The sequence below is a fragment of the Carlito syrichta genome, unplaced genomic scaffold (genome assembly GCF_000164805.1).
Source record: "Carlito syrichta isolate Samal-C Ts95f unplaced genomic scaffold, Tarsius_syrichta-2.0.1 Scaffold311628, whole genome shotgun sequence".
NCBI lineage: Eukaryota > Metazoa > Chordata > Mammalia > Primates > Tarsiidae > Carlito > Carlito syrichta.
This window is the reverse complement of record NW_007255724.1, coordinates 490,286-505,487: the sequence shown is the minus strand read 5'-3', so window position 1 is coordinate 505,487 and position 15,202 is coordinate 490,286. Positions and strand designations below refer to the sequence as shown.

General features: G+C 35.8%; 1 protein-coding gene across 2 annotated transcripts in view; it reads left to right on the top strand.

Moving 5' to 3' along the window:
- NAALAD2 (N-acetylated alpha-linked acidic dipeptidase 2) overlaps window positions 1-15,202 on the top strand; it is a 56,933-nt gene that overhangs the window by 5,151 nt on the left and 36,580 nt on the right. For both annotated transcript variants that reach the window (XM_021717972.1, XM_008068881.2), the window contains exons 3-6: window positions 8,649-8,835; window positions 10,338-10,439; window positions 11,187-11,312; window positions 13,635-13,821. In XM_021717972.1, the coding sequence (XP_021573647.1) occupies window positions 8,649-8,835; window positions 10,338-10,439; window positions 11,187-11,312; window positions 13,635-13,821 (602 nt within the window). The remainder of the gene's footprint in view (window positions 1-8,648; window positions 8,836-10,337; window positions 10,440-11,186; window positions 11,313-13,634; window positions 13,822-15,202) is intronic.

The window sequence follows — 15,202 nt, the reverse complement described above, 5'->3', positions numbered from 1 at the left end:
TATGTGTTTGTTTTTTTTTTGAGTTGGAGTCTCACTCTGTCGCCCAGACTGGAGTGCAGTGGCTGCTCCCGGCCACCACAGCCTCGACTGCTGGGCTCCGGCGATCCTTCCACCTCAGCCTTCCTAGTAGCCGGAATTACAGGCATGCGCTACCACGCCCGGCTGATTTTTTGATTTATTGTAGAGATGAGGTCTCGCTGCCCAGGCGGGTCTCGAACCCGCGGGCTGCAATCCACTCACCTCAGCCTCCCAAAGGCACGGGATTACAGGCTGAGCCACCGAGCCCGGCTGGAACCTGTACTATTACAACAATTCAAGAGATAATTCAAAATGCCACATATTTATAGTCAGATTAGGAATGTTAGAATAAATGTAAATATGCAAAACTGGTCAGTATCCAGGGAGTGATGATTGCATTCCATTGGACAGAATTTGCATTTTTATAGATGACAGTTATTTGTGTTATTTTTGATTTTTATGTAAGTTAACTTCTGTCTACTGAGTTGTAAATTAGCCTAGTCCACAAAGTATGGAGAAAACCTGATGAAAGAGTTAGTCTGGATAACCACTATCTTTTACTTTTTTTCTTTTTTTTTTTTACATAAGCATTGTGAGGGATGATGGTCTCAGCTGAAGTGTTTTTTTTTTTTTTTTTTTTAGTATAAGGTACTTTTGTCTGCATTAAATCTTGTTTGGGTATGTATCCTTTATCTTCAGATTTTCTTAATGGCATTTGAAACATGTCTGCTGCCTATTGGTCAACAGAAGCTTCCTCTCCTGTTATCTTGATATTTTTAATGCCAAACCTCTTTCTAAAATCATCCAACCATCTCTTGCTGGCATTAAATTCTCCACCTTTACATCCTTCACCTTCCTTTTGCTTTAAGTTGTCATAACGACTTTGCTTTTTCTCAGATCTTATTAGAGTTTAGAGGAATGCCTTTCTTACAGCAAGCCTGCACCCACATAGGAGCTGCATTCTCAATACAAGATAGGAAGGTATTCTGCAAGAAATGAAGGTTTTTGTGCCTATTGGCCTAACTGCAATGATAGCTTCATAAACTTCATTTCTGTTTTTACAATTGTCCTTCCACTGGATTCATTTATCTTGAAATGGAGGGCAGCCACCACAGCTGCAGACCTCAGTCTGCAGGATACATATTAATAATTCATGTTTTGCTCTTAGTGTTATGACTCTTCTTTGCTACTTGGGAGGGAGCATGTCCAGCATCACTGGTGGCACTTTTGGTGGGTCCCATGGTGTTATTCAAGGTTTATGGTATTGCACTAACATGAGAACAATGACATAAGAACCATGAAATACTTTTTTTTTTTTTTTACTGCAATAAACAATTTACTGGAGAGAGAAACTGTTCACGTGAGCAACTGAAGGTGGCTACAAAATTATTATGGTAGTACAGTGTGTACTACAGTTAATTTTGTATCATTCTTTGCTGTTTTTGAGTTGGAGTCTCATTCTCACCCAGGCTGGAGTGCAGTGGTACGATCATAGCTACTGCAGCCTCTACCTCCCTGGCCTCAGCCTCCTGAGTAGCTGGGACTACAGGCCTGTGTCACCATGCCTTGCTAATTTTTTGATTGTTTATAGAGATAAGGTCTCACAGTGTTGCTGGTCTCCAGCCCTTGGACTGGTCTCCAACCACTGGGCTCAGGCAATCCTCAGGCTTCATAATTGCTAGGATTACAGGCATGAGCCACCATACTTGACCCGCATCTTTACCTTTGATTACATTTTTCTGGCTATGAGTGGCACCATACACCATGTACAGTCTGTAATTGTTTGCAGGCATAAGTTCTGATAAGTTTTGACTTTTTATGATAGATTTATGCGTATTTTATGGTAATAAATGATAAAATAGGCAAGTATTTATATATATTTCATGTATTCATGGCATAATTTTCTTACTTTTTTTGGTGTTTCTAGGATACATGGTTCATCTGTGAGGTTTTTTAAATTGTTGCAAATCTCTAAAACATATTCCAATATATTTATTGAAAAAAATTGTGTATTAGTCCACTCATACTTTTTAAAGGGTCAATTATATTGTAGATACAAGTCTTTTGTTGGAAATGCAGTGTATAAATATTTTTTTCAGTCTGTAACACCTTTTGAATAGTGTCATTTGAGATCAGAAAGTTTTTTATTTTGATGAGTTCTAATTTATCAATCTTTCCCTTTATAGATCATGCTTTTGGGTTTATGTCTAAGAACTCTTCGATCTGGACCTTGATCACCTTTCTTCTTCCCCCCCCAACTATGTATATATGTATATATGTATAGTTTACCTTTTACATTAAACTTTGTGACACATTTTGAGTTAATTTCTGCTTAACATGTAAAGTTTAGGCTTTGATTTCTTCTTTTGCCTGTGGATGTCCTGTTGCTGTAGCACCATTTGTTGAGAAGACTATCCTTCTCACATTTAATGTCTTTTGCATCTTTGTCAAAAATCAGTTGGGCATATTTGTGTGAATCTGTTTCTGGGTTTTCTATTCTGCTTTATTGATTCAGTACCACCTTGTCCTGATTGCTAAAGTGATAAAGTAAATTTGAATAACACATAGAATGATTTCTCATGCTTTATTCTTTTAAACAATTATTTTAGCTATTATTTATCCCTTGCCTTTTCATATCAGACATAGAATAAATACATCTATGTCCACAAAAAAAATGTTGGGATTTTGCATTAATCCTATGGAGCAATTTGGAGATTCTTGACATTTTTATTATGATCTGTCTTCTAGTACATGTACATGGTATGTCTCCAAATATAGGCTATCTTTCTTTTTTGGCATTTGATAATTTTCAGTATGTAGATCTTGTATATATTTTATTAGATTTATGTGTATTTCATTTTCTTTGTAGCAAATGTAAATTTCATTTTAATTTCCATTCCACAATTTAATTGTATTTCAATTTCAATTTCCACTTTATTGTTAGTGTATATAAACACAGTTAACTTTTGTGTGTTGATCTTACATCCTGTGGCCTTACTGAACTCACTTACTAGTTCTAGAAGTTTGGCAGGTTTTTTTGGTTTATTTGTTTCGTAAATTCATTGGAATTTTCCATGTAAACAATAATGTCATCTTCAAATAGGAAAGGGAGTTTTATTTCTCCCTTTCCAATATGTGTGCTTTTTACTTTTTTAAAATTGCCTTGTTGTGCTGACTATAACTTCCATTATTATACTGAATTAGAGTGGTGAGTATGAGCATTCCTTGCTTGTTTCTGATCTTAAGGGAAAAGCATTCAATGTCACCATTAAGTGTGATGTCAGTTGTAGGTATTTTGTAGAGGCTGTTTGTCAAGTTAAGGAAACCCCCCTCTACTCCAAGACTGCTGAAGGTTTTTATAATGAATGGGTGTTGAATTTTGTAAAGTGCTTTTTCTTTATCAGTTGATATGATCAAATGATTTTCACTATCTTGTTGATATGGTGATTCTTTTATTTCCTTATTTATTTTTTTAGGAGGAGCAAATTTGACCAAGAGGAGTATTACAATATTCTCCGGGAATGTGAAATTGCCTATATGTCCCATAAATGTTGTAAATTTTTGGTCTATATATTATGAGGCTCATTCATTAAGTATATGCGTAGTCATGTTGTTATGTCTTCAAAACAGAGTGATCCTTTATCTTTAGGAAATGTCCTTCTTTATCTTTGGAAACAATTTTAAACTTATTTTATTTAATAATATAGCCACCACATCAGCCTTCTTATACTTATGTTTGAAAAGTATGTCTTTCTCCATCCACTTACCTTTAGGCTGTCATTTTTCTTCATATTTGAAATATGCCTCTACAGAGAGCATAAAATTGCCACTTGCTGTTTTATTCATTGTAGTAATCTTAATTAAAGTGTGCCCTCTGTAGGCAAGCATATAATAGGTACTTGCTTTTTCATCCATTCTGGTAGTCTCTTCCTTTTGAGTATTTAGTCTATCAACAATAATGTAATTACTGATTGATATTATTAAACCTAGGTCTGAGTGCCACTTCATTGTTTGTTTTCTGTTTTCTCCCTTTGTTTACTCATATTCAGACTTTTTGGTAGTGGAGAGAATATATCAAATTTGAAAATTTTATTTCAGTTTATATTCTGGTTTTACTGTTTTGCATTTTTAGCGAATACTCTAAAGATAATAACCTAATGCTTCACTGCATTCTTAAAGTTACTATTGTAATTTTTTAAACTATTTCATTGTAACATAAAATGCAGAAACTCACACATTTCTTGTGTCTGTTTATTCTCTCCCCCACCATCTTTTATACTGAAGTTGTTATATGTATCATATATGCATGCAATATAAACTTCAAAAGTGTTTTTTTCTTTGAACATTTATATATATTATAAACCAATTAAAGTTAAAAATAATATTTTATGTTTATCAGATACTTATCATTTCCATTTCTTTTTACTTGTTTCTGAAGATTTAGATTGCTTTCTGGTGTTTCTGTTTAACAACCTAAAGTATTTCCTGTAATGTGGGACCTGGTGGTAACAAATTCTCTGTTTGTCATCATCTATGAAGTTCTTCATTTCAGCCTTATTTTTATAGCTTATTTTTCCTGGATATAGAATTCCGAGTTGATACCCCTGACACATACACACCTTTTAGAACTTTAAATGTTTTGCTGTCTTCTGGCTGCTGTGTCATCTGATGATAAGTCCACAGTCATCTGAGTTGTGTAACATGCATCATTTTTTTCTTTGGTTTTCAGCAGTTTTACTATGTGTGTAGGCACAGTGTTCTTCAAATGTATCCTGTTCATGGCTCTTGGAGCTTCTTGACTTTGTAAATTTATGTGTATTACTAATTTAGGAAGGTTGGTTTGGTATTTCTTAAATTTTTTTTCTGCATCATTCTTTGTCTTCTCTCTGAGATGTCAGTTAAATTCTAAAGACAGAAACCAGAGTGAAATGCCATACACTGTGATCCACAGATAGTCCCTGACTCTTGAAGGTTTGACTTAGAATTATTTTTTACTTTATTATTAATGTTTCAGAATATTAAATGCATTTTTGACTTGTAATATCTTTTACTCCCAGTAGGCTTATAGGGACATAACTCCATGAAAAGTGAAGGAGGCATCTACATTTCCTACCCATCCTGACTGAGGTGTGATTAAAATCACAAAGTTCCATCTTAGTTTCTGTGGATGACCAAGAGTGAGCTATGGTAGTGAGAATAAAAACAACTACAAATTTTTGTGAAATTTGAGCTGATTTATTGCCAAGGCACATCTGATATAAAGAAGCTAATTTAAAATGTCTGTTTTGAGGTGGTTTTCTGAAGATACAGGAAAAGATTGAGTAGGCAGTGGGATGACGATCACTTGAAGAGAGTGTCTGTGTTGCTTCTGCAATGGAGGAGAATGGCAGAATGACTTATTAAGAGAGACAGAATTCTTATATTTAAACTTACATAACATAAAATACCAAGGTAAGATGTTAGCGCTAGCTGGGCTCAGTGACTCAGCCTGTAATCCCGCGCCTTGGGAGGCTGAGGTGAGTGGATTGCCTGAGCCCGCGGGTTCGAGACCCACCTGGCAACTTGGTGAGACCTCATCTCTACAATAAATAAAAAAATTAGCTGGGCGTGGTAGCATGTGCCTCTAGTTCCAGCTACTTGGAAGGCTGAGGCGGAAGGATCGCTGGAGCCCAGCAGGTCGAGGCTGTGGTGGCCGGGAGCAGCCACTGCACTCCAGTCTGGGCGACAGAGTGAGACTCCAACTAAAAAAAAAAAAAAAAAAGTCAGTGCTGTGTAACTTTGCAGCATATCATAAAGTGTCCAAAAGAAGGCACTAAGAAAATGACATGAGGTGTCAGAAGTAAAACTTGGTGACACTCTTGACCCAACATTATAGTTGTCTGTCTATATTATTATTAATCGTACTTTGTTTCAATGTTTAATAATTCATAAGGTAATAAGTGATTTATGTATAGTTTTTATAATTAAGCATCTTGTTTGTTTTGTTTTTCTTTCCTTTGCATCCAACTACATACAGACATTTTATACCAAGAACAATGACGGGAACAGGATAGAGGAAAATACAGTGTATTGATAGTCCACAACTTTCATGAGTAAAGAGCTGTGACCCACAGTATTTTATAGGATAACACTTAGAAGGTGTAGTGGGTGGTGACATTTGGTAAGAACTTCAAAAGAAAGTTATGGGATATAACACTGTTTGCAAGTAAGCCAGGTTCTCAGAAGAAACCAGTTAAGACAAGAAGCTCAAGTAAATATTCGGAGAAGGGACTACAGAAGAATTATTGATCATAGAAGACCTACAGGGTCCATGAACACAGTGAAAGAGTTCAGGAGGCAAAGGAGGGACACAAGATTGGGTGGGAGGGGTTTATGATGAAAATGTTTGATTTCTCACAGCCATTTTCTTATTGGCAGAGCCTCAACTGAATTAGCCCTCCTCCAGGAGGGCAGGTAGATGGGGCATGTTTATTCAGGTAGATGGGGCACGTAAAGGTTGTGCTTCTCCTATAATGATTGATCCATAAGCAAGTCATCGTAATTCTCTTCTGATTGGTTTGAGAAGGAGTAGATGACCCTATTTTGCCTAATGAAATGGGAAAAAAATTTAATTAAGATCTTCTACAAAAGTGTTTCTTTGTTAAATGAAATACAAAAAGGGAATTGGAAGTGTTATTTGTATAACTGATGCCTGGAGCTGGAATGCCCATCTGGGGACCATAAGAAGAAACCCAAACATAAAGCAAAGGATGTTATACCCTGATGCTCTTCTTTGGTACTTCTCTATTCTGTTTCAGTGGGTTTTCTAAAAGATGGGAGGCAAAAATTCATGGGTAATCCTGCCTGTTTTAATTTAATAAAACATGTGGTTTTTTTTTTTCTCTCTCTCTTGTTTTTTGTTTTTTTGAGTCGGGTCCCACTTTGTTGCCCATGCTGGAGTGCAATGGCCTGCTCATATCTCACTGCAGCTTCTACTTCCTGGGCTCAGGCTATCCCCCTGCCTCAGCCTCCTGAATAGCTGGGACTACAGATGTATGCCACCATACCCGGCTAATTTATTTATTTACTTTTTCCAACTGCAAAAATAACATCTTCTCTTTGTAGAGAATAAAACAATAATGAATTGTTTGGAGTAGATAGTAAATATCCCCAGCCTCTGTTTTTTTTTTCTTCTATGTGTGTAAAATAACTTCTGTCTGAATACACTTGCACTTTTAAAAAGCAAATATTTGAGGTATTAAACGTGTATTACCTGCAGGTTTCATTTGGTGATAGAGAGGGAACGCTCCACAGAGAAGATGTTTAAGGAGCCCTAATGAATGATGAACAGTTTGCAGGTGGGAAAGGGGGATGAGGCGAAGTGGTCATGGAGGGAGATTCAGGTAGATGGGGCACGTTTATGTCTGAGAGAAGCTCTTGCATGAAGGCTTAAAAGTATAAAAAGTATAAAAAGCATAATCATTTCAAAAGAAAAATGAGTATACACAGTGACATAGAGCAGAGAAGTTTATAGAGACAGTGATGGAAAATGAAGCTGAAAAGGTGGAGGGTAGACCAGACCTGATAGGGCCTATTGGAGTGAACTTGTAATGCAGAGTGTAGAGAGCTGTAGGAGGATTTAAAGAAGGTACTTAATAACATCAGATGAATTATTTAAAAATATCACCATTTCTCAAGATCAGACAGCTATAATTTCAGATTCTAACACCAGCTTTTATTAGCTGTGAAATTAGGATCCAATTATTCAGCCACATTCTCAGTTTCTTCATTTGCAAAATGGGGGAAATGGAAGAAGGACTTAGAGGATTAAATGAGATAACACATGTTAAAGTACCTGGAGAGTGCTCGGCACATATTGCTTTCAATAAATGTTAATTTCCTTTACCGCTCTATATTTTATGGCTGTCCTCTGGTTGACTAAAAAAAATAGTTTACAAAAGTATTTATTATTGCTTTATAGACATTAGGGGAAGAATTGGGATACTGTTAAAATATTATTCATGTCAAATAAAATAAATATCTCTAGAATTATATTTGTGGGGACACTGAAATGCTACAACTCATTTATATCCACATCTAAGAGAATATTGCCCGGATTCAATTCAACAAGGCTTTAGTTCTTCAGGTAACATGCAAGAGCTAAGTACTAGGAATGTAGGAAGTGAAAATGCATGACCTTTAACCTCAATGAGATAAATAAGCAACTACATAAATGATAAAATTGACAGTAGAAATATATAAGTTAAATGTAGATGTGTCTTAATGGTCTCTGACAGACATTAAGAACTCTTTTTTTCCTTAAAATGTCTCTGTTTACTGATAAGCAGCAAGATAGAGCGTTATTGGTGTAGAAGTATGGCATTCTTCCAGGGTGTCTTCTCATATCTGGGCCTCTGCTGATTGTGTTTACCATGGAATGTGTTCTTTTCTGAGGGAGAATAATACAAAAACTGCAACTGCACACAAATATTTTTTTAAATGGCATATCTAGAAATTGTTAACAGTAGCTGAGTTTCTTATATCTCTCATATAGAAATGATGACCTAATGCCAAAAGGATAAGTAATACACTTAGAATAGCTTTTAAGCATGTTGTCTTTAACTCTGTCTTGTATTATATTTTTATTTTAGTTCTTTTACAAGACTTCCTCATCTGGCAGGAACCGAACAAAATTTGCTGCTTGCCAAGAAAATCCAAACCCAGTGGAAGACGTTTGGACTAGACTCAGCCAACTTGGTTCATTATGATGTTCTCTTATCTTACCCTAATGAGACAAATGCCAATTATGTATCAATTGTGGATGAACATGGAATTGAGGTATTGTGAAATTGTTGATAATTTGTATAGTTTATAGTTCTACCCTTTTATGTAGATTAAAATATAGGGTCAAATAAAATTAGAACTTTGTTAATTGTGCAATAGAACTCACATTTTTTAGAAAGTAAGTTAGAAATTAATAATTCAATGTCTGTTATGTGTTAGACATGTTAGGTACTGAGGCCAGAATGAAGACTAGGACTTGGTTCCCTTGCTTAAGTGAGGTGAGGCAGACAATGGAATATTTCAAATTTTAAACCACTATGATGAGTGCTATAAAAAGCATGTTTAGGACTCTTTACATAGACAAGGGTTTCTCAACCCAGTATGGGAGTTACAGAAGGCTTTCTGAAAGTGTTGATATGTGAATCATGAAAGGTCATAAGGGGTTTAGCCACATGACAAAACAAACTAAGAAAATTCTAGACAGAAGACAAAATATTGGCAAAGCCTCAGAAATGTATACTAGCTTAGTATTATTGAGAAAATTTAATGACTTTCTGTATTTCTAGAGTGTGAAATACAAAGTGGGCCATGATAAGAGAGCAATAGATAAGTTCTGGGGGCTTACATTGAAGGGCCTATATGCTGTCCTAAGGAGCTTCCGTTTCAATCCCCAGCAGGGGAGGTATGTGGTTAGAGAGGCACTTTAGGTAGATTGGGCCATCTGTAGATGACACCCAATTAGGAAGGAGTCCAAGGTGCAGCCTTAGGACAAGAGTCCAGGTAAATGATAATGAAGTTTTGAATTAGGTGTCAGCAGGAATGAGGAAGGGGAATGAATTTATAAAATGTAAATTGTATTAACAGGACTTAATGACAGGAGAAAGAGGGTAAGAAAGAGTTCAAGATGACTCCAGACTATCTGGTCTGGATAGCTAATGAATAGAGATAGGAAATGAGAACTGGGAGAAGATAAATTAGAATTTTAACATGTTGAGTTTAGCTATCCAAGCTGGAAATGACCATCAGGCTTTTAAAATACAAGAATCTGAAAAGCAGAACATCAGAAGTGTATTTGCTGTTGGCAGCATTTTTATAGGGAAGTCTCCCAGGGAGGGAGTGCAAGACAAGCGTGGGCTGGGGATGAGGCAGGAAAAATGTGATTTAAATGAAGATGGAAGAAAAGGAACCCACAAAGGAAGCTGAATAGACATAGTCAAAAGCAGATTTGTTCCAGGGACTCCTTCTCAAAAACAAGCAAAAAAGAGAGAGTCACAAGAGTGCCAGCTTTGAAGCCCTGATTTTACCCTTTGTATGGGCACTTACAAGGGTACCTGGGAATTATAAGGGCACCTGGGATTGCACGCATTTATATTATTATCTTAAAGATAATAATATAAAGCTCTTTCACATTGTTATCAGTGTAATTACCTATGAAATTATAGAACTAGTTCCAGGATGCTTAACCTTAATTGTTTACCTGGAGGCAAAATGGAGTATGCTTAATAACAATCTGGACTCATTCTCTCTAATTTTGACATGTTTTAATTTTTTGCTAGATTTTCAATACCTCGTGTCTTGAACTACCACCTGATGGATATGAGAATGTTACAAATATTGTACCACCATATAATGCTTTCTCAGCCCAAGGCATGCCGGAGGTAAAATAAAATGCTTTTTACTCCTCAATAAGTATTTCTTTGCTATATAAGTGCTATATAAGACCTGTATAGAGGATGAAAATAAAAGAGATTAAATGAATCATACATGCAAATTAATTGTTCTGTGTTTAGTACTATGAATACCTCATCACCCAAATTAAAAATAATAATAATAAAACAAAAGAACACCAGAAATAGAACAAAAAGCAATAAAACAAATACAGTAAAAACAAACCCCAGTGAAGCAAATGCCACTCTTTGAAATGTCAAAGAAACTGCTGAACATGGCTTTAATTCAGTAAGGATAATAGTTGTTTTTACCAGCTTTTTTCCATTGTTCATAATCTGAAATTTTAAAATAAATTCATAGATCTGATTTTATAAATTATATTATAGAAGTTATATTAAATTAATGTAATTGTCAGAAATTAATCACAACTGGGATTTTAAAAATGATTTTTATTTACTGTATCTCCTGTGGCTTAGTATACACTGAAAATTTCTTCAAAACAGAACATACTGTTTCATCATGCCTTGTATACGGTCATTTTTTTTTAACTTTCAAGATTTTAAAGAATTCTCTAAAGACTTTTGCAGGATTACCATGGGTCTGCTTATTAATCCCAAATAAGGAAAGGAAACTGTTGATGATGCAGTATTGTACAGCAAACTTATTTTTTGCAAACTTATTTTTTGGTTTACTCTTTAATTCTAGCAGTATTATGGATTTTTTTCTTTTCCCTTTAGGGAGATCTTGTCTATGTGAATTATGCGCGTACTGAAGACTTTTTCACACTAGAAAGAGAGATGAACATCAACTGTACTGGAAAGATTGTTATTGCAAGATATGGAAAAATCTTCAGAGGAAATAAAGTATGGTGCTATTTGTTTTTCTAGAAAGAATGAGACAGGATACATCCTGTAAATGTAAATAATCAACTTGCTTCATAGTTTCTTCTTTTTTTGAGTTGGAGTCTCACTCTATCGCCCAGATTGGAGTGCAGTGGCCGCTCCTGACCACCGCAGCCTCGACCTGCTGGGCTCCGGCGATCCTTCCGCCTCAGCCTTCCAAGTAGCCGGAATTACAGGCATACGCTACCATGCCCGGCTGATTTTTTGGTTTATTGTAGAGATGAGGTCTCGCTGCCCACGCGGGTCTCAAACCCGCAGGCTCAGGCAATCCACTCACCTCAGCCTCCCAAAGGCGCAGGATTACAGGCTGAGCCACTGAGCCCGGCTCATAGTTTCCAAAGCTGCTTTCAATTTTTTTCCCTCTCTCTCTCTCTCTTTTATAATTACCATGGGTGTACAGAAAATCCTGTTTTAATGTTACTTTACATATCTGGAGATGAAAATTATTTGTACTCATTCTTATTACAATAGTAATACTTACTTTTTAAAATTTAAGTGAAGGAGGCTGGGTACCATGGCTCATGCCTATAATCCCAGCAAAGTGGGCGAATTGCTTGAGCCCAGGAGTACAAAACTAGCCTAGGCAACATGAGACCTCATCTCTACAAAAAAATAAAAAACTTCGCTGTGAATGGTGGTACATGCCTATAGTCCCAACCACTTGGGAGGCTGAGGTGGAAAGCCTCATCTAAATCCAGGAGGTAGAGGATGTGGTGAGCCATCCCACTGTACTTCAGCTTGGGCACCAGGAACTCTGGAAAAAAAATTAACTGAAGGAAATTTATATAAACTAAAAAATAAAAAGTTCTCCTGCATTGCCCAACATTATTGTCCAGACATAATCGCACTTAATTGTTCTTTCCAGATCTAATTCTGTGAAATATAAGTATGTCTGTCTCTGTATACCCATTTTACATATATGTATGTGTATATATATCTCATATATATATATATATATATTTTTTTTTTTTTTTAACTTAGAGGGCATTATCCACTGTGTGTAACTATTTTTTTCATTCAAATATAATTCATAGGTATTCTTCCATATCAACACATTGAAAGTTACAGAGTGTAAGTGGTTAAAAGTATGGGACCCTAGATTCATATCACCTGTGCTCTGGTCTAGACTGGACCCCTGTTGTCTCTAGATCGTCTAGTGTGGCATGTTACCTAATCTCTCTGTTGCAGAATTTCCTCATATATAAAATGGGAATGCTGAAAGAGCACCAGTCTCTTAGAGTCCTTATTAGAATTGCATGACTTCATGTTTAAAACCACTTAGGAAAATGGCTGGTAATTACTAATTTCTATATAACTTTATTAAATATTTCTTTGCTTTAAATGACAGCATAATATTTCACAGAATTGCTAAGCAATTTATTTAACCATTTCCCTATGGATATTTGTTTATCTTGTCATGAATTTGTTACTGCTACAGATAATTCCATTGTGAACATCCATGTATATACTTCAAACATGTATGTCCATGTATATACTTCAAACATGTGTGTAGGTTTTTGTAGAATAGATTCCTAGAAATGGAATGGCTGAAAAAAGTATAAGTTTTTTCAAAAATTTCTCTTAAAAAAATGTTACAAAAGATTATATTATCACCGATATAAAGAGTACTTTCTTAATATTGGAATGCATTTTAATGAATCACATTATCTATCTTTTGCTACAATACTTTTGGTAATGAAGAATTTAGTGTCTCACAGGTAGATTTTCCTATTCTTGGCCAGTTTGTATTGCTAGAAAGATGTTTACAAAAGCACTTTGGGTAATTTTTCACATGCTATGACTGTTCTGCATACAATTTTAAGTAAATTTTGCTCCACAAGTATTTGTAAGGTGCTTACTCTATGATGTGTGAGATTTGAGAGGGCAGTGGTTAAAAGTTAATAAGACATGGTCCATGTCCTCAAAAACACCCTCAGACTAGGAGGGGAGATAGACATTTAAAAGATATTTTGATATACTATAAAGATAGAAATATATACAAAATAGAGAAGTGCAAAGGAGGTTGATATTAATTTTGCAATTTTGCAAACAATAGGAAGGTTTTACAGAAGTGATAACTTGTTTAGAATTTTGTAAAATAAATGGGAGATTGTTATATCTACCAAGAGGGAAATTGCATACAAGGCCCAGAGAACTGAATGTGTGATGGCACAATAAAAAGCAGTGTCTAAATATCCTTACAGCATTTAATTATTTTTTTCCTACATGAATAAGCCAATCATTTGTCATTTCTGCATTACGGATTGCACATTGCCCCTGTAGGTTAAAAATGCCATGTTAGCAGGAGCCATAGGAATCATCTTGTACTCAGATCCAGCTGACTACTTTGCCCCTGAGGTACAGCCATATCCCAAAGGGTGGAATCTTCCTGGAACTGTGGCCCAGAGAGGAAATGTACTGAATTTGAATGGTGCTGGTGACCCACTCACTCCAGGCTATCCAGCGAAAGGTAATGCCTGAGCATGTCAGTCCACTGTTTTGCAAAAAACATTCCATGTTCTTTTTTGATGAAACAAAAGCAGACATCTATAGAATAACGTTACAACTAAAATTGTATATAGTAATATCATTTTGAATTCCTCTTGCTAGGAATTCCAAAGCATGTCTCTTGTATTATTTCAGTTTTAAACTTTCATGAGATGTGGGTGTAGGGAGGAAACACTCCAATCATGTTTTTCTTTTTCCTTTAGTCAAGTTCAGAAACATTGATCTTTATACCCAAAGTAATATTGCTGTCTCTAAACTAGATATGAGGTTGGCTGAATTACCTAGGAATTTTGTCCTTCTTTAGGTGATACATTTCTACTTTTAAAAATACCAATGAGTCTTTATGTCATTTAAAATTTAAATTTAAAATCTAAAATGAAAGATTTTGACATATGTGAAATGATCTCCACAATCAAGATAATGAATATAGTCATCATCCCAAAAGAGTTTTTCTCTCATTTCCTTAAATTCTCTTCCTCCCAATTCTTCCTGCCCCCCTGCATGCCAATCCCTAGGCAACCACTGATCTGCTTCCTGCTGTCAGCATAATATATAGATACATTTTTTGAGTTGAAGTCTCACCCCGTAGCCCAGGCTGGGGTGCAGTGCATGATCATGGCTCACTGCAACCTCGACCTCCTGGACTCAGGCAATCCTTCCACCTCAGCCTCCCGAGTAGCTGGGGCTACAGGCTTGTGGCTAATTTTTTGATTTTTTGTTGAGACAGGGTTTTGCTATGTTTTCCAAGCTGGTCTCGATCTCCTGAGCTCAACCAGTGCTCCCACCCAAGCCTCCCAAAGTGCTGGGATTACGGGCCGAGAGTAATGGCTGGGATTACAGGCATGAGCCACTGCTCTCGGTCCAGTGTAATTATTTTGAGTTCTATCAGTGTTGGCATCTGTGTCAATAGTTTATCTTTTTCTATTTTTCTTTTTTTGTTGTTGAGAAGTTTTAAATTGAATGGCAGTTTATTTATTCTTTTACTTGTTGATGGACATTTCGGTTGTTTTCATTTGGGGGCTACTACACATTAAGGTATTATAAACAGTTGTACTAGACTTTGTACATAAATATTCCTTTATTTCTCTAGTGGGTAAATACTTGGAAGTGGAATGGCTGGAAAATAAAGTAGTTGCATGTTTAACTTTTATGACAATTTTCAAATCATTTTCCAAAGTAGTTTCATCTTACATTGCAACAGCAATGCTTGAGTTCTTTTTGCTATCCTTGCCAACACCTTTTGTTGGCAACCTTTTAAATTCTACATTCTAATAGGTGTGTGAATCCTCCAAATTACGACTCTTCTTTTTCAATGTTGTGGTTATTCTTGATCTTTTCCATAC